The following is a 22,998-nucleotide window of genomic DNA, read 5'->3' on the forward strand; positions in this document are numbered from 1 at the left end:
GTCATTTTAGCCAATCTATTAGATATGAGGTAATAGCTCAGAGTTGTTTTGATTTGCATGTTTCTAATCAATGATGATTTAGATCATTTTATAGAATCATTTATTTTAGATCATTAATTCTTTTACCTTTTTACCCTTTACCTGCTTATTTTGCTTTTTAAGATATTTGTGCCTCCTTTACCAGATTGTTGATTTTTTTCATAATTTCCTTGCATTGCTCTCATTTCTCTTCCCAACTTTTCCCTACCTCTCTTATTTGATTTTCAAAAGCCTTTTTGAGCTCTTCTATGGCCTGAGACCAATTCACATTTTTCTTTGAGGCATTGAATATAGGAGTTTTGATGGTTGTCTTCTTCTGAATTAGTGTTTTAATCTTCTTTGTCACCATAGTAACTTTCTAAAGTCAGAATGTTTTTCATTTGTTTGTTAATTTTCCCAGCCTATTTCTTGACTTAAAGTCTGCTAAAATGGGACTTCTTAAAAAGTTTTAGGGCTTTTTTATAGCTGTTTTCAGAGATATTTCTGAGGACCTGTAATTTTTAATTCTTCTAACTTGGAATGATCTAAGTGTGTTTTCTATTTTACTGGTCTGTGCTCTAGTCCACAGTGACGAGAGTTCCTGTTGCCATGGGACAAGTAAGCTTTGGTACCCTCCTCACCCAGCATTCCATCAGATCTGAGTTGGGCAAGGCAACAAACAGAATGCTGGTGCCTAGTGTCAGATCCCTGTAATCTCCCTTTGATCAGTTATCTGTCCCTTTTAGCATCTGTGGGCTGAGAGGTCAGAAACCATCCCTACTGTCACTGATCTAGTCACCCCCAAGGATTTCTCTTGGTTTTCTGGGGCCCAGTCTGTGTTGACATGATCTCCACTGGACTGAGAATAGAACTCAGATGCAACAGAACTTTCCTATCAACCTTCTAAATTATCTTTAGCTGGAAAATTGTTTCACCCTATCATTTTGTAGGTTCTATACATCCAGAATTTTTGAGACCTTCTTTACCAAACTGTTGATTCTTTTTTCCATGATTTTCTTGAATCATTCCTTTCTCTTCCCAATTTTTCCTCTATCTCTCTTAATTTTTTTCAAAATCCTTTTTGCTCTTCCGTAGTCTGAGAATAATTCATATTTTTCTTTAAGGTTACCTTTGGAAGTATCAGTTTGTTGTTTTGTTTTGAGTGTTCATTTTACTCTTCCTTGTCATTAGAGTAGCTTTCTCTACTCTAAAGAATATTTTTCTCTTATTTGTTCTTCTCTTGTAGTCCATTTCTAGACTTTTAAATATATGTTAAAATAGAGATCTTTTTCTGGAGTGGAGGGCACACTGTCCCAAGCTTCAAATTTTTTAACAGCTGTTTTCAGAGATAATTCTGGGGACCTGTAAATTTCTAATTATTTCAAGATGGTATAATCTAGGTAAAAGGGTGTTTACTACTTTCCTGGCTTGTACTCTGGTCTCTGAGTAACCACAGGTGTAATATTCTCTTTAAAATGTGATGTTCTCTTATTGGGGTTTTCTTGGGGTCTCTGGAGGCAGCCTTCCTTTCAGTTCAGTAATCACCATATGAGTAGCCAGGGGTTAAAGTCCAAATCCTTTATTGTCTCTTTCCAAGTCTTGTCTCCTTTCCTATGGCCCGGTTAGCTTTCTTATAGTCCAGATCCTTTATTATCTCCTTCCTGGGGCTGGGCAGCTTTCTGGAGAGCCTTTCAGTCTGGCCTTGGTTCCGAGAGCTTGAGCTCCTGCCTGCCTTCTCTGGCTTCTGAATTTCCCTGATTCTCTCTCAATCCAAAGGTTTGTGCTTCAGCCTCCAGCCACAACAAAGTGGATGATGGAATGAATCTGTCTCAGTCTCCGAAAGCTTCTAGTGCGCTTGTCTTTCTGACCTGAGAGCTTCTCCTTATATGCCCCACACTGAGTACATCATTATATCACTAGGAAACCAATTTGTTGTAGGATTAAATCAATGCTAAACTAGATTTAAAAATTGTCTCCTCAATTCCACTTAGTATCGTTTCAAGTTCTCGCCCATAACATCTCCTTGTAAGGTCAGATCAATCATACTGAACCAGGCTAAAATAGATAACCATTGTCTCTATCAATTCCACTGACTTAGTATCTTGTCAGAATCCTTTGTTTCATGTTCAGAGTTCTGGCCCATAACACACAAGTACTCTTTTCTGTCCTGGAATTGTGACTAGAGTCCCTGCAAGCTCTGTTTTGCTAGTACTCCTCCTTGCTCTGAGACTAAGAACTCCATCTCAGATCTACATATAGGCAAAACAACACAATTCCATTTTTGGCAATAGTAAAAATTGCTTGGAGGGGTTTGGGGAGAACTTAGAATAGGAGAGTTCCTATTCATTCTCTGCCATCTTGGCTCTACCCCATAAAGATTTGGATTTTTTTTTTTTAATTGAAGCTTTTTGTTTTCAAAACATATGCAAGGATAATTTTTCACCATTGACCCTTGCAAAACCTTATGTTCTAATACCCCTCCCTTTCCCTCCATCCCCTTCCTTAGATGGCAAGTAATCCAACATATGTTAAACATGTAAATTGGATGTTTTTAAAAAATAATTTTGATTTTATTACAACTTGAATAATTAGAAAAATTTAAATAAGAGCACATTGTGATATTTTTTTTTTTAACATAATTTAACAGATCCAAATGCTAAGCTCCAGGTTAAACTTTTAATCAAAGAACTGTATGATAATTTTTTAATTTAAAGAAACATTAGAAAATATCTAATCCAACCTCCTACCTAATGAAGAGGGGATAAGGGAAAAGGGGATAATGGAATGGCACTTTCATGGAGCAGGATTCTGTTTTGACTCCAAGAGGGAGAGGAAAGTACAGAGTTCTTTGCTGGCAAGTTTTCCTGAAATACCAATAATTCTCTGCTCTCCAATGTAGATAAAACATTCTGGCTACAAATTTCTTGAAATTTATAAAGGATTTCTGGAAACAGTTTATGAGTTTAAATATATTTTGGGGATAATTCATATGTACTCCATTTCCAAAGCCCATTTTTATGGCACCCTTTTCTCATTTGTGGAGATCTACCCACGGTGAATATGTGAACAGCAGGACAAAGTTGATGAGAGCAAGAGAAAAGGGGGCCAGTCTCTTCAGCTCTTCTCCAAGTTACTTCAAACTCAAGAATCTCTTCAGATTCTGATTGCTTTGGGCATTTCTGGCTTCCAGCCTTTCGGTTGCTAATGGAAAAGACTTTGGGAAGAAGCTGACATTGGGAGACCTGGCTGTTATATGCTAACTCTAGTTTGCTACAGTACAGTCTTTGGAGAGCTTCTCCTTGGGCAAGATCTGGGACTTTGTTGCTTGGTTGAACTGAGTTACCTCACTTCCAAAGGGAAAGCTACCATCTGTTATATATTATGTCATGTATAATTTTTCTGATTTCTATGCTATATCGTGGTAATGGGGTATTACAAAAAGGAATAAGATTTCATCTCTGTTCTCAAATAGTTTATAGTTGGTGAAGGAGAAAAGGCATTAAATTATTATAAATAAGGAAAATGTGGCAAAATTTTATCAGAAATAAATAGTAAAGGAGGAGATCACATTCTATTGAATGCATCAGAAAAATATTTTTAATAAAGGTGCTAAGCTTAGATTTCTAAGTAGGATTTTGTTAGGTAGAGATAGTTATTAGAGCAAATTTCAGGCTGATAATAGTATAAAGATAGTCAATTAGATGTATTTAGCTATAACAAGTAGTCTAGTTTGGCTGGAATATACTGTAGGATTATAAATAAGAAATAAACACAGAGATGTAAATAGGTGCTATATAGAGAGAATCTTGAATTGCAGGTTAAACATGGACTTGAATCTATATGTTATGGAAAGTGATACAATCTGAGAGCATAACTATACTAAGTAAGGCATTTGGAGGCATTATCTTATTGATGTGTTTGAGGTTTAACACCAAAAGATAGGATTGATGTAAGCACCAAATGTTGGGGTTTGGTCATGTGAAGAATTCACAATGGCCTTTCTCTTTAGCAAAAGGCAGATTTATTTAGAAGAGCTTACAAACAAAATGAAGGAGTGCAATAGACACCAAGAATGGTAAATATGAAATAGAGTTGGAAGAGCATGTAGTTAGCAAGAAAAGGGGTTTTAACAATTAACAATGGAAAAGACAAATTCCCTAGTGGAACTCACCATTAACCAAGAGAAAATGAATACTCCACATGGTGGGAACATACCCTTAACTGACAGGCTAAATCCTAAAAGAGATTTAGCACCCTAAAAGAGTTAGCTATAAGAAAAAGAAAGACACCATGAAGCATTGGGAAAGGGGAAGGAGAAAGACACTAGGAGGCAGAATGCTGTGGTGGGCTATAACCCCTAAAGGGATTCAGCAAAGATGGCCTAGGCCATGGACAGATTTATAGGGAAATTTAATCTCAGGGATTTGACATTACTCGTATTTCTGATTAGACACAGCAAGGTGGGGCTACCCATGTTCTCCACAAAGGGTGGAACTATAAACTTAAACCGATCCCCATCAGTGCCCTTCCCTGCCTGCCGCAGGGAGTCATTTTATCAGTATTTCAGTCTTTCTCTGCCAACCTATCTAGTTACTCAGGACCTCATCACTATTATGCTCCACCTCTTCTCCTTGCTACTCCTGTACTCTTACATTTTTTATAGAAGATAAGAATAAGACCTGTGATTTCATTGATATATAAAACTCCCTAATTCAACTTCTACTTTTAGATTATCTGGACGAGGACTTCTTAAACATTTTCTACTTGTAACACCTTTTTGCCTAAGAAATTTTTTTTCCTAAGAAATTTTTACTCCATCTTGAGGATGTAGGTATATAAAATAGGTATACAAATCAAATACTTGTCAAGTACTTATTGATAATAAATCCCAATTTTATGATCCTCACATTCAGTTACAAGACTCTACATGGAGTAAGAGACTCAGAATTTAAGAAACTTTGGCCTAGAGCACTGAAAGATTAAATGATTAGCATAGGGTCACACAACGAATATGGAATTTGAACACAGATGTATCTGGCTTCAAGGCCAGTTCATAATGTTCTGCTATGCTGCATTCTTATGTGCTTGGTAATTATTTCTGGAGATTTATTAATTCAATTGGAGAAGGAAATGGCAAACCAATCCAGTATCTTTGCCAAGAAAACCCCAAATGGGGTCATAAAGAGTTTGCACCACTGAAACAACTGAACAAAGAGTTTGGGCTATCTTTTGAAGGGCTTATATTTCAGGCTGAGTGCCACTGAAGGCTTTTGAGCAGATGAATGATGAATCATAATGGTGCTTTAGGAAGATTGAATATGAAAGCATTGTTCGACCAGATAAATAGAAGGGTATATAAAATAATTTTATATATATATGAAAAATATATATACACAGATACATGCATACATATACATATTTGTATCTAATGGTAGTCATCTCTGGAGGGAAAATAGGAAAAGAAAAAATTTTTAAAAGAACAACTTTATTATGTATTTAAAAAGAATAGCAAGTTGTACACAGTAGATTAGCAGTTTCATGAGCAATCACCTTTTTAAAAAATTATATTACATTATGGAAATGGTTGTTTTATTTCATAAATTAAAAATAAACAAAACTAAGGGAAAAAAGAACAGATAGATGGGCAAAAGAGCTGGAGCGTTTTAATACTGGGTTGTTTTTTTTTCTGTTTTGATCTATTCTACATATCTGATGCTTTATATTTTGTTTGTAATTATAGACAGCCCGTACTTTGGATATTGTATTTATTTGGATACCACCAATTTTTCATCTACTATATTTTGTTATATACCTTTATTTGTAATGATTATAATGTTTCAGAAATGATACGTTGTGATAAAACTAAAAAAAGCAATTTCTAAAACAAAACAAAACCCAAAACTAGCTAGGATGGACAGCGCCAGGCCTAGCGTCAGGTGGACTCATCTGGCCTGAGACTAGCTCAGACTCGGGAAGAGTCCCAGCACAACTGAACAACAAAAAGGGTTTATGGAAGCAAAATATAATTAACATCCAAAGACAAAGATGTTAGGTGCTTGATAAATCCCTGCGGTGAACAGAATTTGATGGGAAATAATTTACCGCATCCTGAAAATAACAGTTCTGGGAATTACAGACATCCACAGATGCAAGGCTTATATTAGGAAGTAGTAATTGATTTAAGTGTAATCTAGTAAGGCCTCTCAAAGCGGACAATTTTCCATTTATCCCCGAATGCTACACGCGGTAACTGACTAAAAAACCAGAGAGAAGAGTTTAATGGACAATGAAAAAGCACTTGCCTGGCAGAAAGGCTTTTTAGTAAATGAGGGTTGGGTTTGGCAAAACGGGGAGGGCTGAGGCGGGGACATGTTTAAGGACTAGGTGGGGAGAATATTATTAAGGTAATGGATGGAAACAAAGACTTTAGTGGAAGCTCCAGCTTTCGAACACTGCATTCAGGGGTGGGAAGAGACAAGTGTCCGGGAGCAGGTTTCCCCAGGGCTCGGAGAGAGCCCGCAGAGCAGGGCGTGGGAAAGGAGGGCGGGTGGGAGCAGGCTGCAGCTCCTGACGCATTGCGGAGCCGGGAACCTGAAGGACCAGGACGAGCCGGAGCCACGCCTGCTGGGAGGCCGCAGGCAGGACCGCGAGAGAAGGGGGCGGGCCGCGGGCTGGGTCAGGAGGGCTCCCGGGGAGGTGGAGAGCCGGCCTGCCATCCATTTAAGCTTTAGCTCCTCCGGGACGAGAGGGGCGGCCTCGGAGCCAGTGGTTGGTGAATCACTCTCCACCTCCTCCCGTTTCTCGGGGCCGCCACCTTTCCATTCAGTCGCCCAACATGGCAGGAGCGTTTTGGAGGTGAGCCGTGGCCTCCTCCTCGTCCCGCCTCCGGCCCCCGCCTCCCGTCTTCATCTCCGCCCTGAGCCGCGAGGCCCCCTCCTCCCTCGGTGCCACAGGGCAGCGGAGGCCCGGAGCGTGAGAGCCGCCCTCGTCGCTCGCCGCTGACCCCGGCCCGGAGCGGGGCACCGGGAGCATGTGGGGCGCCCAGGATGAGAGCTCCGTGCGGGTAGCTGTCAGGTAAGGAAGGCGGCGAAGTGTTGGGCCCTCCGTGGGGAGGGGGGGTCGCGGGATGTCAGTGCAGTTTATTGTGCCACGAAATTCCCGCCGAGCCCACGGATCTGCCCGGCCATGTCAGGCGCCTGCTTGTGACCAGCGCAGGAGAGGCTGGTGCTCGGAGCTACGGAGACGAGACTCCGTCATCTCCCCGCTCCTGCACGAACATCTGCGTGTGCCCCACACTCACCCGCACATGCCTGTGGGCACACTGGGAGCGCTCCCGACTGCCTTCTGGCTGCTGCATTTCGCAGGTGGCTGCGCCGCCCCAGCTCTGGTGTCTGCTTTCTCACGCAGACAAGTCCATTTCTCTCTTCTCCCTCCTCCCACCCTCTATACACACAATGGACAATCACTAAATGTTTGGCTGCCCTTGGCGACTGCCTGTCCCGCTGGCGGGGTAGACTGGGTCTCCCTTTTAGGCTCCGGTGTTATTTTTGTGATTAGGGACTGTCATGCGTGTGTAAATTTTTGTGAGGCAACAACACCAGAGATTTTGAAAGGCCCTCTCCGTTATTGAGTAACTCACTAAAAGTCTCCCTATCTTTATGAAGCATTTGGAAGAACTCAGATAAGCCTGGCAGGTTTTTGTTTATTTTCTTTGTGTATGTGTGGAACCTACTTAGAACGTGTATGGGTGTTCTGTGCTGGAACTATTACAAGTCCTGTGTAACAAGCAGAAGAAAACTATGGTCTCTTCTAGGAGTAGAGATCAAAGAGGGGCTATTCTGAATCAACGAAACATCCTGAAGTTAAACAGTGTTTCCAAACAATATTTAAATTATGTAAGATATTTAGTGGACAGTTTGGAGACTCACATAAAACCTTTGTCAAACCATACTTTGGTCAGCAAATTCTAAGAGGCTGCATAGCCATTATCAGATGTGTTAGGGCTTCGCTTATTCTGTGGAAGCAAGGATATAACAGTTGTGTTTATGGAAAATTGCAACATCATTGTACACCGCTTGAAAATTTAATGAAGTCTTCAGGGTGGAACAAATGCATTAGTTTAGCTAAGTACTGATATTCTCTCCTGTGTTCTTTTTGTCTTCAGGAGTAATAAAAATCCATCTACAAGATACCTGATGTGAGATTAAATATATACCTACATTATTTTGATATATATGTAGCTTTAGAAGGCACATGGATTGTCAGAGATGTAAAGAGTGAATATCCATGTAAATTCATAGTTTCTTGAAAACTTAAAAAATTCTAACTTCAGTTGTGTATAGAAATAGCATTTCTATGACAGCATTTTTAAGTTGGAAAAATTGTAGTAACCTTTAGTTTTTATGGTTAAAAATAACCAACATTTTTATTTTGGGATGTGAATATTAAAGTTATTTTGAAGTTCTGATACAGTCAGCTGTTGCTTCCTATGCTTGTATATTTATATTATCTTGGTTCTTTGAAGCATAGAATTTAGTCTTAGTCTTAGTTGACTGTAAGAAAACTAGTCCTGTTTGACCAGAGGAAGGAGAGCTAGCATGGGGCGATGGAAAGAATGTGACTTTTGGGTCTGAGGACCTTCAGCTAAAGTCTAATGCTTCCTACTCATATTGGGCAAGTCCTTTAATCTCTGGAGCCTCATTTGTAAAATGAGAGGTTAGAATTGATGGCTTCTGATGCTTCCTCCAGCTCTCAATCTATGATCCGATGTTCTAACGACCTTATTTTATAGGTGAATAAATTAAGGCCCAGAGAGAGTCTGTCCAAAGTCATATAGGTAGTAAATAATAGAGAACCCAAATCAATAGAGCATTATTCTTTTGTCTTTCTAACTACCACATCCCTTTTGGCTTTTTAAACTATTTATTATGGAAGCATCATGCTATGATGGATGGAGAGTTGACCTGAGTCATTTAACTTCACAGAGCTCTACTTAACTGTCAATGACATGTATATAAGTTGAAGAGAAGTGCCAATCTGCACAATTTCTCCAACTGGTTGATCCTTTAGTCCCTCTCAAGATGGGAGGAAGAGAGGCTTAGAATAGAATAGTTGTGCTAATACCATTCCACTCTTCTGCCTAGTATATTCCTAATCTAAGGAAATGAATATAAGTGCTTGCTTTCAGGTCAGTTTGCTATATAAAAGCAAGAATTGTTTTAAAAATTAAATTTAAAATGATGAAGACACTGGGAACTTATTGTTTCCTATTATCTACAACTAAAGTCCAAATTCTTTAGTTTAACTTTTAGCACACTTTAGAATCTGGTTCCAGCTTTACCTTAGACTTCTCCCTTCACATATCCCATACTTCACCCCATCTGGACTACTTGACTATTGAAAAAAAGAGAAATAAAGGAGCATGTTGAAAGTGACAGTGTGATTAACTGAATAAAAACAATTTATTGTGAAAATAAGTACCTGATAAGGTAATGGGCAATAGAGACAGGATTTGTTATTTCATTGACAGAGGAACTCACAAATGAGGAAAGCCCCCTGACCATAATATAATTAAAACTTTGGACTTTATTAGGAATTGTGCCTTGTAATAATACTTCTTGTCTTCATAGGACTGACTCAGTGAAGTTGACGTTATTTTTCCTAAGGATATGACATATTCCCTAAGAGATGTCAACTCCAAAAATATGCCAGGAGCAGGAAAAAAAAATTCAGATGTAGAAGAAATTGCTATTTTCTACTAGGTTCAGGAGTTGAATTTTATAAAATGCACACTAGTTTTAATTTTAATAAACTATTTAAATGACCTATTAAGTTTTGCAGGTATGATGTATTAATCCAAACCTACAACCTAGGTTTAATTTGAATAGGTATTAAATATTTGATTTTAATGCTATATTATATATTATTATATATATAATGCTATTGGGGTTTGATTAACTTCCCTCCCCCCATATTTAAGTTTATATAACTTGACAAAAATTTTTATGAAGAAAAGTGATAAAAAAAATTGCTAAAGTAATTTGGAGTATATTTTCCCTGATAAGGAACTTTCAGATAAAATATTTAGTTTCAGAAAGTACTTTTGTTTGGTGAATTTTTTTTTAACATAATCAAATTGATCATTCCAGAGAGAAATGCTCTTTTGAAGGTATTTTTTTTCCAAAGGAAAAAAAAATTGAACTGTTTAGTCTCCTTGTTTAGTCATTTTAAGTTGTGCCCAACTCTTTGTGCTTCATTTGAAGTTTTCTTGATAAGGATTCTAAAGTGGTTTGCCATTTCCTTCTGCATTTCATTTTATAGATGAGGAAACTGAGGCAAATAGGGTAAAGTGATTTGCCAGGGTCACACAGGTGGTAAATTTCTGAGACTAGATTTGATCTTTGGAAGATGAGTCTTGTTGACTCCAGGGCTAGCACTCTACACACTGTGCCACTTAATCTTAACAGATTTCTGTTAAATGATGTCAAAATGTTTTCAAGATATTTTCATTTTGTAAAATTTTCAATGAAAACTTCCATTGGATGAATTCTCTGTGGAGAATTTGGAGACAGACAATGCACACAGAGAATGAGGCCTGGATGGATGGGTTTGAATCTTCACCAAATCGAAGAACTACCCACATTGATAAATGGATCCACCCAATATTGAGTTACACTGTGCTGATGAGTGAAGGGCTTCCCAAATAGAGATATTAGGAATTTTTTGTTACAAGATTTATAGGTGGAAGGAAATCTGGAGATTCTAATCCAGCTTTCTCATTTTATAGATGAGCAGACTGTGACTTTCTTTTAAGTAATTAAAAATGTGATTAAAATACATTTCAGGGGCAGCTAGGTGGCACAGTGGATTGGAGCACCAGACCTGGAGTTAGGAGGACCCGAGTTCAAATCTAGCCTCAGACACAACACTTTTTAGCTGTATGACCCTGGGCATACACTTAACCCCTATTGTCTCAGCAAAGGAAAAAAAAAATACATTTCAAAAATAAGGTTTTTAGAATCATTAGCTCTCCTGTTTTGAACTCTGGATTTTGTTTGGGGAAATCTGGGTTTAGGTAAGACTCATTTATTAGATGTATGACTTTAGGGAAATTATAAGTAAAATTGTAATGGTAACACCTGAATTTCAAACTTTATAGGGTGGTTAAATACAAACTTGTGCAGTAGATAGAGTACTGGGCCTGGAGCCAGGAAAACCTGATTTCAGATTTGGCCTCAAACACTTAATAATTGCTTATCCCTTACCCCCCATTTGCCTCATCTGTAAAGTGGGGGCACACTGGAGAAGGAAATGGCTAATTGTCAAATTAGGAGTCTGACCACAAATGTTAGCATCATAAAAGGATTCTTACTTAACTAGGTGATATGCTTGTTTGTATTTTAAATGGACATTTCCCTTGGTCATTTTAGTTTAGTTTTTGTTGTTGTGTAACAGATCAGTTGACTTAATATTCATGTGGGGGAAAAAAGATATAGAAATAAAATTGAACTGTTAGGAGATGCAGTTGAAAATGATTTAAAAAATAAAAATAGGGAATCAATGAAATTATAACATAAGTAAATGGGAATTTTTTTTGATTCCTATAGTATTTATTTATGTATAATTTTCAAAGTGGAAATGTTTCCTTAATGTTTTCATACTATTTCTTAACCTTATATCTCCTTGCATGCTAATTGGTTGATATTTTGGGGGCATAATTATGGTGTAGGGAAGGATGCACCAGAAATTCCAGTTCAGTGAAGTTTGAAAATGTTTTGGCAGTTAAACCAGCAATTAGGCAGTCTCTCATAATTTGCCTTACTTTGTCCACTTCCCCCAGAAAAAACCCAGTATCACTTTTCTCTTGTAACAGTTTCTCTTATGGCTAATTTTTTGCAAATGGCTATTTAGCTCCTTTCTTTGACAATGACTGTAAACATTTGCTGGTCGTACTATTTTCTGTCAATTAGACATGCCATTTTGTCATATTATGTTCAGAGTAAGAGGAGATATGCTACTTATTGACTGTGTGTGCCGGAGAATACAGCACATACAAAAAGAAATTGTATAGCTGAAAAAGCTATTTTATTCATTATTTAAAATTATTTATTATTAACATATTTCTTGCTCAAAGAAGAATTTGAGTTTGGTATAATAATAATAATAATAATGATAGCAGATAACATTTATGTAGCACTTAATACATGCTAGCTGCTTAGCACACTATATGCTAAGTGCTTCATAAATACTGATTTGATCCTCACAACAACCTTGGGAGCTAAGTGCTATCATCCTGCTTTAATGTTGATGAAACTGAGGCAAAGTTAAAGTGATTTGTCTAAGGTCACATAGCTAGAAAGTACCCGAAGTGAAATTTGAACTCAGGTCTTTCTTACTTTAGGTATAGCTCTCTATGCCCAGTGCCACCTAACTGCCCTCGTTTTTCTGTGGATAATATCTTTATGAATTTTTTAAAAATTAGGTCTCTGTTTCAGGTTAAGTAAATTAGTGATGTAATGGATTGAGTGCTGGACCTGAAGTCAGGAAATCAGGAAGACCTCAGACTAGCTATGTGATCCTGGGCAAGTCACTTATCCCGCTCTGCCTCAGTTTCTCATCTGTAACATGAAATGGAAATGGCAGACCAGTCCAGCATCTCTATCCACAAGATCCCAGATGGGATCATGACGAGTAACTGAACAACAGCTACAATATTAAATACTTAACATGTTTTGAAGTTCATTTATTTATGATTTTGTACTCTTTACCAATATATTTTAGTTATTTAAGATCTGAAACAGAACTGTTTATCTTCTTTCCCAACCCCCCCCCCCAACCTTTCCAAGTCCTAATTTTTCTTAGACTCTCTAGAGTCCCACAGTGTTCCCTGTCACCTAGTTTGAAACTAGGTATCCCGCCATCTTGGACGCTTCTCTCACCTGCACCTATCACCCCCTTGCACTCTCTCTCATCTCACTCCTTTTTCTCCTCTGACATTGTCTCCCCTTGCTGTGGGTCTGCCTCACCTCAGGCCTCCCTTAGTGGGACAAGTGTCTCCCCACCCAGGTGACAGTCCTACAGCACAGGCCTGAAAACAGCCCCTAATTCACCAGACACCTCCCGAACCAGATAGGAAATCCTGTTTGTCTTTTGAAGCTCTTCAGAACCTTTATCACATCGTCCCCCCCTCCTTACTACAAGCAGTGATTGAGAGAGACTAGACATGTTAACCGAGAACTGTGACTACATTTGTTTGTATCGTATTGTCAGAGCCTAGAAGCAGGCCTTATACATGATAAGTGTTTAATGCAGTTATTTGTTGAATTTGTTTCACAAATTAGTGCTGTAGTGCTATAAGATCTATAAAATGGGTGGGAGACACAAAGGGAACGGGAATTTATAAAACGCTCTTTTAGACACTGGGCTGAGATACAAAGAAGAAACTGGGTTAGACAGAAGTTTCCCCAAATCATACAGTAAGTAAACTGTCTTTAGTCTTTTCTGACGTCAGTCCCAGCACTTTATTCATTTTGCCATTTAACTGACCCTAGAAGGTAGATAGTACAAATATTTAACTTTATTTTTAAAAATGAGAAAACAGACTCAAAAAAAATGTTAGCTATTTTGTTCTGATAAGGATCTATGCCAGGATTTAAATCTAGATCTTCTTGTTAAATCTCATTAAAAATCCACTATACATTCTACTACAGGATATTTACTGTTTGATCAGTTAGCTATATGACATTGGGTAATGGTGTGGTGCTGATAGTAGTAATAGTAATAGGAGCAGCATTAGTAGTAATAATACTATTAATAATAGCCTTTATATTCTGCTTTAAGATTTGCCATGCACTTTACAAATATGCAGCCATTAACGTTTCTTATCTTCAAATTCCTCGTTTATCAGATAAGAGATTAGATAATATCTAAGGTCTTACTGGGCCTTCCTATTTGTTCATTTGACCTTCCTTGGGCTTCCAAAAATCTTTATTCTCTTTTCTCATTGAAAGCTTATCCAGTTCTCCTCTTGTACCAGCAATTGAGAAACTCAGTGAATAGTGTGTAGTTCAGCATGTCATTATGACTATTTACAAATAGCCAAGAAAGGAGTTGTAAGTTATTTCACTTTGTTCTCCAGGATTAATTAGCAAGTTCTAAAAAACAATCATACTAACAAAATAAATTTTTTTATTTATGATTTCATCTTTATTTGAAAAACAATACCATTCAAAATGTAAAAATAGATCCATTTTCAAAGAACCATTTACATATGCATAGGCTTTGAAAATTGCAATGTTTTATTTAAAAGAAACAGGTGGTGATAGCAACCACAGGTATTTATGATAAATAAATAAAGGATATAATTACTTTTTCAGCATTTTTGGAGGAATAGAGAAAATCTTTCAAAGCTGCTTCTGCAACACCTTATAAAAAATAAAATCCGTAGTAATAGGCATAAGTACAATTTATATCTAAAACATGAATTTGACCAACTAGTAGGATCCAGACTCGGAAATCCCAGAGTTATAAGTCTAAGTGGGAAGGTTGTTTCCCAGTTTATATGTAATCAACCTGCTGAGGCACACACTTAAACACTTTTGAATCTACACAGAGATTCTGTAAACATTTCTATTAAATATTAAATAAGAAGAGATAGGAACCCTTTTATAACACCAGGGGCAAAACTACCAGCCAAATTAAAAATTCTGTTTATTTTGAATCTCTTAAAATGTGAGGTTTATTCAATCTTTCTCATATAAACTCTTAACTTTCCATGTTTTAAGAGAGTTTCATCTTTGTAGACTCCTGAAAAGTTTAATTAAAGAATTATGTTCTTTCACAGTAGCCTTCTTACACAATTTTATTATAAAATACTTTTTTAGTAGTGAAGTTGGATTAGCAAGTAGGTTTATTCCACAAATCGTTACAATTTTTCGAATTGAAAGGACTTCTAGAGATTGTTTAGATCATGTTATGAGCCAGAACTCTGAACTTGAAACAAAGGATTCTTACAAGGTACCAAGTCAGTGGAATTGATAGAGACAATGGTTATCTAGTTTAGCATGGTTCAGTATGATTGATCTGATCCTACAAGGAGATGTTATGGGCCAGAACTTTTGAAATAAAGTACTAAGGGGAATTGAGGAGACCATGGTTAAATGTAGTTTAGTATTCATTTAATCCTACAACAAATAATGGTTTCCTAGTGACATAATGATTGGTATGTACTCAGTATAGAGCATATAAGCAAGAAGCTCTCAGGGCCAGGAAGACAAGCACACTAGAAGTTCTCCGAGCCTCAGCCAGGATTCAGTCGGGGAGATTCAAAAGCCAAAGAAGGTGGGAGTTTAAGCTCTGGAAACCAAGGAAAGAGATAGGCCTCTAAGAAAGCTAACCAGGCCCAGGAAAGGAAACAAGACTTGGAAAGAGACAATAAAGGATTTGGACCTTAATCCCTGGCTGCACTTGTGGTGATTACAGAACTGAAAGGAAGGCTGCTCCAGAGACCCCCAAAGAAAAAGAAACAGAATATTAAATTTTAGAGAGAATATTACAAGATCAACCTATTGCTGCTGACTTGATAGCAGGGCAAGCAACTCAACCTTTCTGAATATCATTTTCTTCATTTGTAAAATGAGAGGGTTGGACTTGCTGACCTTTAAGATCATTTTCAGATTTAGGTCTCTGAGCCTATGAATCTTCATGAAGCTCAAGTAATTTCAGTGCCTTATCCAAGGTCATATAGAGAAGTGATCAGAATGAAGATCCAAACCCAAATCCTTTCATCTTCAGACATCTCTGGAGACTGCCACTCATGCCTTATACTGATGAGGATGCTCATCATCCTAAAGAACTTTGTTCTTTAATGGCATGCTCAATCTGCTTTACTTTAATAGAATCAAAAGGATTGAGTTTGACATTTTGTTAGTTAAATAATAAAATACGTAATTGTTGTAACAGTTCTATGATGTTTCAAGTTTTGTGAGGGCTTTACGACAATCCTGTGAGGCAGATAGTTCAAATATTATTCTTCCCATATAGAAGAACAGCTTGGGAGAACTAGAGAGTTAAGTAGTTGAGTAAGGTGTCAAATCAAGAATTCAAAGCCTAATCTTTTCTGACTTCAACTCCTATCATCTTTTCACTACTTTATACTACCTCTTTGATATTAATGGATTTTACATATGGCATATTCCAAATTACAGTAAGTAAGCTAGACTTTGTATATGACATAGTTCTTATTGGTCTTGTATTCTAAAAAGTGTTTTATAGTGGTGGTTTCTATTATGTCAGTGAGTCACAGGTTGTTACATCTTTCCCCTTTTTCCATTTATTATCATTCTTTTCTTCAAGGCTCTTCTCAGGTCATCCTACAGGAAGACTTTCTGGATCCCCTAATTGTTATTTTTCTCTCTTTTCTCAAATTGTTGTATTCAATTGGTGTAAATGTTTTATCTCTCTGGTAGAATGCAAGCTCTTTTAGGGCGGTACTGTTTTGGTTTTTTTCTTTATACACTCAGTTCCTTAACCTTAACTGGGGATTAGTAAAAGCTTTTTGAATTGAATTTAATTGTCTCAATTAAAAGTAAAAGACTTCTTACTCTTAGTTCTCCTTTACCTTTTAAATAGAACTATTTTGAGAGTTATTTTACATCAATTCCCTTCTTTGCCCCTAAACTTCCAATAGCTGTTTGGATGATTATTTTTAACAACTACAATACAGTTTAATCTGTTTTTCTCTATCAGTTACTTAATAAGCACAAGAGGGTAAAAAAATAACTCATATGCATTGACGTGACTTTAATTTTGCTATTTTAGTAATTGAGTGCACAAACTTAAACTCCTGAAACCAAGGCTTTCTCTCCCTTTCCTTTCTTCTCCCTCCCCAAGCCCCCCTCCCCCCCAGCTTAACAAATACACAGATTAACTAGACAAATGAGAAATAAGTAAGTTGAGAGAAAGGTAGCAATTTACTTGAAAATGAATACCTTTTCTCCTTCCCTGTGTTAGCATTTCTGTTAATGTTTCCTCTATTACTCGAGGACTGTCCTTTTGTATATTTGAAAATTTTCTAAAATTATAGCTAGGAATGCTTCAATAGAGGATGTGAATAAATGCTGTCTTACTATAGATATTTTCATGAAGATACATTATTATTACTATTTCATTACTATTCATTTTATATTATTTCTTATATCTTACTACTTACTTGATATTACTGAGAAAAAGGAGAAAGGCTGTACACTAATGTCACTAGTGTCCCTGACTTCAACTAACAACATGCACAAAAATACCCTCTGAACCCAGATGTCCTTTAATTTCCTGCACACATTGCATAGGATTCTCTGGTTTTGTCTCCAGTCTTCTTTATACTATTTGGGACAATTGGGCCTATATCAATACATAGGCACCCTTTCTTCTCTTCTCCCCTTTCTCCATGGTCCCCTGTCCACAATACATTTGGATTACTTAACTGCTATGGTGACTTAGACAGAGTCTGGTGATATTCAGTGGACAAAATGTTGAAAAATTTTCTTTTTAATTAAAGTTTTTTTATTTTCAAAACATATGCATAGTTTTCAACATTCTCTCTTGTAAAACTGTGTTCCAAATTTTTCCTCCTCCCTTCCCCCCCCACTCCCTTCCCTAGAGGCAAGTAATCCAATATATATTAAACATGTGTAATTCTTCTATACATATTTCTGTGATTAAATGATAAAAAATTTAATCATTGGCAAATAGAATTTACTGAAATTACTATCAATTTAGCAAAGTAAAGAGCTGCACATCATGCAAAATGTCATGTAGCTTTTTGTATATTTTCATCATATCATATTTGAAATGTAGGTAATAATAATTAATAAAGCAGAGCTAGTGGGGAAGTACTAATTTTTTTTTTCCCCCTCATGTTATCCTATTTCTCCAGGTACATCTTCCTGGAAACTGGATCCCAGAAACTAGTGAACTGGAAAGTTGTACTTTTTCCTTGGAGAGCAGTGATATTGATTTGTCATAGATATTGCTCCTATGTAATCATTCATCTAATATGGGTGGTCAAGTACCAGATGATGCAGTTGTTGGCAGGAGCAGATCTCTTGCTCTGAGATAGAAGTACTATTTTAACCACTGGAAACAAGTTAAATAGGATTTGTGTTAAAAGAGCAGTTTTACTGGTATAGGGAGACAATTGGGCAGAAATAGCTTCCTTGTCTTTAGGGAGGTCAATATGGCAGCATCACCCCAATTATCTATATTGGCAATGGAGCTACTCCCTGACCTTGGCTGTTCTTATATTATAGGTATAGTTATGCTCTATAAACAGCTGTATAAAGTGGAACATTGACAAAATTCATTGGTCCTGATCAATTTTTGATTGCCCATTCCTGTCTTCCCTGGCCCAGACACGGTCCCTTTTCAGGAATTAATGTAGAGGAATATTTTTTCTTCCTTATACCCCAAGAATTTTTCCCATGCTAGCCAACCTAGAGAAGACTTGTTCCCACGGGATTCCCAGAGGAAGTGGGGCTGGAGTCTATTTACATGTGTCTCTCATAATAGATAAAGCCATTGTTAAATTAGGCAAAACAGTGTTCTTCAGGAATCTTGTATCACCCAAATCATAGGCATTTCTGGACAAAGGGTGATTGTATAACTTCACATCATCTGTTCATTAGCAACTCTGGCCCAGTAACAGTTAAACAACTGCTGCTCAAAAGTGATGATATACAAAGGGCTATTCTGGGAAATTTGGAATTCCAGAACCTTAACCCCTCTTAATTCCAGTCTTTTTCTGCTTTTAATTATTTCCTACTTATATTGTTTTGCATATATTTGTTTTTATGTCGTCTTATTAAATTTTAAACTCCTTGATGATAGGGACTGAATTTTGTCCAGACCTTGGCTTGGTACTGGTAATTAGCAGGTGCTTAATAAATGTTTGTTGAATTGAATGAATGAATGAATAAATTTGAGAGTCACTTATTCTGGTCACCTCATGATGTTTGCTGAAAGCTCATTCAGCCTTTTTCTTAGGGATAGAGACCTCCACAAATAGACAGAACAGTCTGCTTTAAATCTAAGGCAGAAGCCTTTTCTGGACCCAGTTGAAAGAGGAGAATTTGTGGCTGACTTGGTGAATGGAGAACAAAAATGTATTTAGCCAGGTAATGTGGGCTCTCTATAATAAGTCTGGGCTTCCTTCTTACTTGTGGGGAAGTTAGTGTCAGTAGCTTATTTTGGACTATTCCTGAAATCTTAGGGGTTTTTTTCTACCCACCGTAGTCTCCCAAATTTGGCTATGGGGTTTGGACCCTGAATTTTCACAGGATTGGTTTCTTAGCCCTTATTCCTCCTATGACTACCATAGGGATTCTGTTTTTCTGGCACCATCTGACCTAATCCACTTTATGTCATCAATATTAAAGTGTATATCAAAATCCTCAGGAAGGGAGACCACTTTCTGTTCTCTGCCTCCTAGAATGTGTCACTATGAAAAAGATAGAGTAGGACAGTTGAAAGTATATTGGACTCTGTTCTAGATACATGCAAACTGTTTCTGAGTAGACTTAATATTAGGAAAAAATTGGTAACCCCATATCACTTACAGTGGACCTAGATTACTGGGATTACCAAATTGCTATTTTTATTTCTTGGAGAGCAGTGTGGAAGGGATATGATATAAAAACTTTTTAATTGATTAAAACAAAATAAAATATAAATTAAAATTTAAAAAATCACCCAAAATAAAGATCAACCATTTCTGTCTTTTTTCAGTTACCTAACCCAGTAGCATTTATAGGGCAACAATTCTAACAACATCCAGCTTTAAAATGGCAGTCCATTGCAATATTCAGCTTCAAAATTCACACAGGAAGAGCAAGAAACTAAGTTTAAATGTAATGAGGTTTAATTTTATAACTTTAAATCTTTTTAGTTCCTCAGTATTATAGAGCTACTGCTTATAGAGCTACAGAAATTTTAAAAAATAGTTTATATGCATTCTCACCTTTAGAACTTGATTAAATAGTTGTTTTGTTTTGCTAATCCCATTCTTTTTCCATATTCATTTTATTATCTTAGGGATATTATGAAAGTTCACAGTGACATACTAGTTTTTCAGTGATTTTATTGGCTGTACAAAAATGTGAAAACCAGCATAACTAACTTGAGTAATTTTCATTATATTGCATTTTGTCTATTCTTCACATTTTCTTAGTTCCAGTAAAAATGTAAGAGAGGTCTTAATGTGTATGTAATTTTAAAGTATGCATGGGAGATACCATTTTCTGCAGAAAGTCTTCAAAAGCTACATTTTGCCCTATAGATAAAGTGGTTTAAAAGTCATTTAATAAAAGGCAGTAAGCTTTTGCATTTTTACCCATCTTAGTTGTGAGACCATTTAAAAAACGACCTGCTGTAGAAAATAGTATTTAAAGCCATGCTTATTCTCCTTTCATATTTTTATCAGATATATGCTGGATGTATTCAGAGGTATCTGATCATTTTAATTAACATCTAATAAATGCATTTAATTAAGAAGATATTTATGGACAGTAGTTGGTACTGATAACTTTTTGCTACTAATCACTTCTTTTGGAATTTCTCCCCCTCCCCCCTATCATTGAACTTATAAAATATGAGAAGTAGGCCTGGTTGCTTTTCCTAGGGCCTATTTGTGTCATTATTTTTATCTTGACCATAGGGAGGATATATGATCTAATAGAAACTTCATCCTCCTTTATGGGGTTGGGAGGAGTGGGGAATAAGCACTTAGCATCTGCTGTGTGGGTCATGCATTGTACTAAGCACTTTGCGAGTACTATCTCATTTGATTCTCACAATAACCCAGAGAAAAGGTGCTATTATTATTCCCAGAAAGCCAAGGTAAACAAATCTTTAGAATCTGGGCATGGGATTTGACTGGGACAGACACATGGCATATACTATTGGGGGATTAAAATGTGGCCCCAACACACTAGGACAAGAAGCGCTGGGGGAGAATGATACAGGAGGTGGCTGAATTAGTGCAAAAGGCGTTCTGTTGCTCACTATCCAGTTTTGAGTTACAGATGCATGGTGGGTAGGAATGCTTGGGTAAAAGCACGGGCCTTTGCTGAACAAGGAACGACTTTATAGAAACCAACGGTAGTGGGGTGGCTCTGATCCCAGGAGAAAAGCCACAGCTCAGTTCCAGCCTCAAGCCTCCCCTCCCCCCAGAAGCCTTCCCTGGAAAAACTAGGGGTCCCAGATGGCATGAAGTTCAGGGAGCTTCCTGAGTCTTTGAGCAGCATAAAAGTCCAGCAACAAACAGCTTATGGAAGTTCCCAACCAGCGATAAACTGACAGACTGGACCTGGGTCAGGAACTTGTAGAACTTAGAGTAGACCAATAGTAGCTGGGTGGGTCACACTGTTTTGGGTGAAAGCCTGAGCTGTGAAGGCCCCAGGAAGAAACTTAGGGTAGATACCTCTCTAGAAGTGTTCAGGGTGCACAATATGAAGTCCAGTGTCAAGAGGTGGCCTGGAAAGAAAAGATGGACAGCTCTGAACACAATGTGTAGTGTTTCTGGAAATGGAAATTTAATGTTTTTATTTTGAATCCTTTCTTATATTCTGCTGTGCACATGTCAATTTTTTTTCTTTGCCTGTTTTCTATTTGTTTAAATCTTAAATCTTTAAATCTTCAATCTTACTTTTATTCTTTTTTTTTTTTTTCTTTAAATTTATTTTAAATTAAGTGGGCTAGAAGGTGCCAAGATGGCAGATTGAGGAAGGAACTCCCTGGAGTCCTCCCAAATTCCCTTCTAAAATACTTGAAAATTGCCTCAGAATTGATTTTGGAGCAGGAAAACAGCTTACTAGCACAGTGGTAAAGTTCTGTTGCCCTGGGGTAAGAGGGGAGTAAGATCAGGGGCAACAGCATCCAGCCCTAGAATGTGGTCAGCCCAAAGATCCAAACTTTTCTTTATTATTTTTTTAAAATTTATTTTCCCCAGTTACATGCACATTTTTATTTTCCTTTTTTTTTTTAAAAACATTTTCCTTATGAATCATATTGGGAGAGAAAAATCAGAACAAAAGGGAAAGAAAGAAGGGGGAAAAAAAAAAACAGAAAAAAAAGAAAAATTTTTTTTTTTTTTAATTTTTTTTTTTTATTATATATATATATATATATTTTATAATATTATCCCTTGTATTCATTTTTCCAAATTACCCCCCCTCCCTTATTCCCTCCCCCCGACGACAGGCAATACCATACATTTTACATGTGTTACAATATAGTCTAAGTACAATACATGTGTGTGAATATCATTTTCTTGTTGCACAATAAACATTAGAATCCGAAGGTACATGCAACCTGGGCAGACAGATATTAGTGCTAACAATTTACATTCCCCTCCCAGTGTTTCTTCTCTGGGTGTATCTACCTCTGTCCATCATTGATCAACTGGAAGTGAGTTGGATCTTCTTTATGTTGAAGATTTCCACTTCCATCAGAATACATCCTCATACAGTATCGTTGTTGAAGTATACAGTGATCTTCTGGTTCTGCTCATTTCACTCAGCATCAGTTGATTTAAGTCTCTCCAACCCTCTCTGTATTCCTCCTGCTGGTCATTTCTTACTGAGCAATAATATTCCATAACCTTCATATACCACAATTTACCCAACCATTCTCCAACTGATGGACATCCATTCATCTTCCAGTTTCTAGCTACAACAAAAAGAGCTGCCACAAACATTTTGGCACATATATGTCTCTTTCCGCTCTTTAGTATTTCTTTGGGATATAATCCCAGTAGTAGCGCTGCTGGGTCAAAGGGTATGCACAGTTTGATAACTTTTTGGGCATAATTCCAGATTGCTCTCCAGAATGGCTGGATTCTTTCACAACTCCACCAGCAATGTATTAGTGTCCCAATTTCCCCACATCCCCTCCAACATTTGTCATTATTTGTTCCTGTCATCTTAGCCAATCTGA

General features: G+C 37.1%; 1 protein-coding gene across 9 annotated transcripts in view; it reads left to right on the forward strand.

Annotated features, from left to right (window-relative positions):
• Positions 1-6,637: 6,637 nt before the first annotated feature.
• KIF21A (kinesin family member 21A) overlaps positions 6,638-22,998 on the forward strand; it is a 155,900-nt gene continuing 139,539 nt past the window's right edge. For all 9 annotated transcript variants that reach the window (XM_074269472.1, XM_074269474.1, XM_074269478.1 and 6 more), the window contains exon 1: positions 6,638-7,092. In XM_074269472.1, coding sequence (XP_074125573.1) covers positions 7,049-7,092 — 44 coding nt within the window. In that variant the 5' untranslated portion in view covers positions 6,638-7,048. The remainder of the gene's footprint in view (positions 7,093-22,998) is intronic.

The sequence above is a fragment of the Sminthopsis crassicaudata genome, chromosome 5, assembly GCF_048593235.1.
Source record: "Sminthopsis crassicaudata isolate SCR6 chromosome 5, ASM4859323v1, whole genome shotgun sequence".
NCBI lineage: Eukaryota > Metazoa > Chordata > Mammalia > Dasyuromorphia > Dasyuridae > Sminthopsis > Sminthopsis crassicaudata.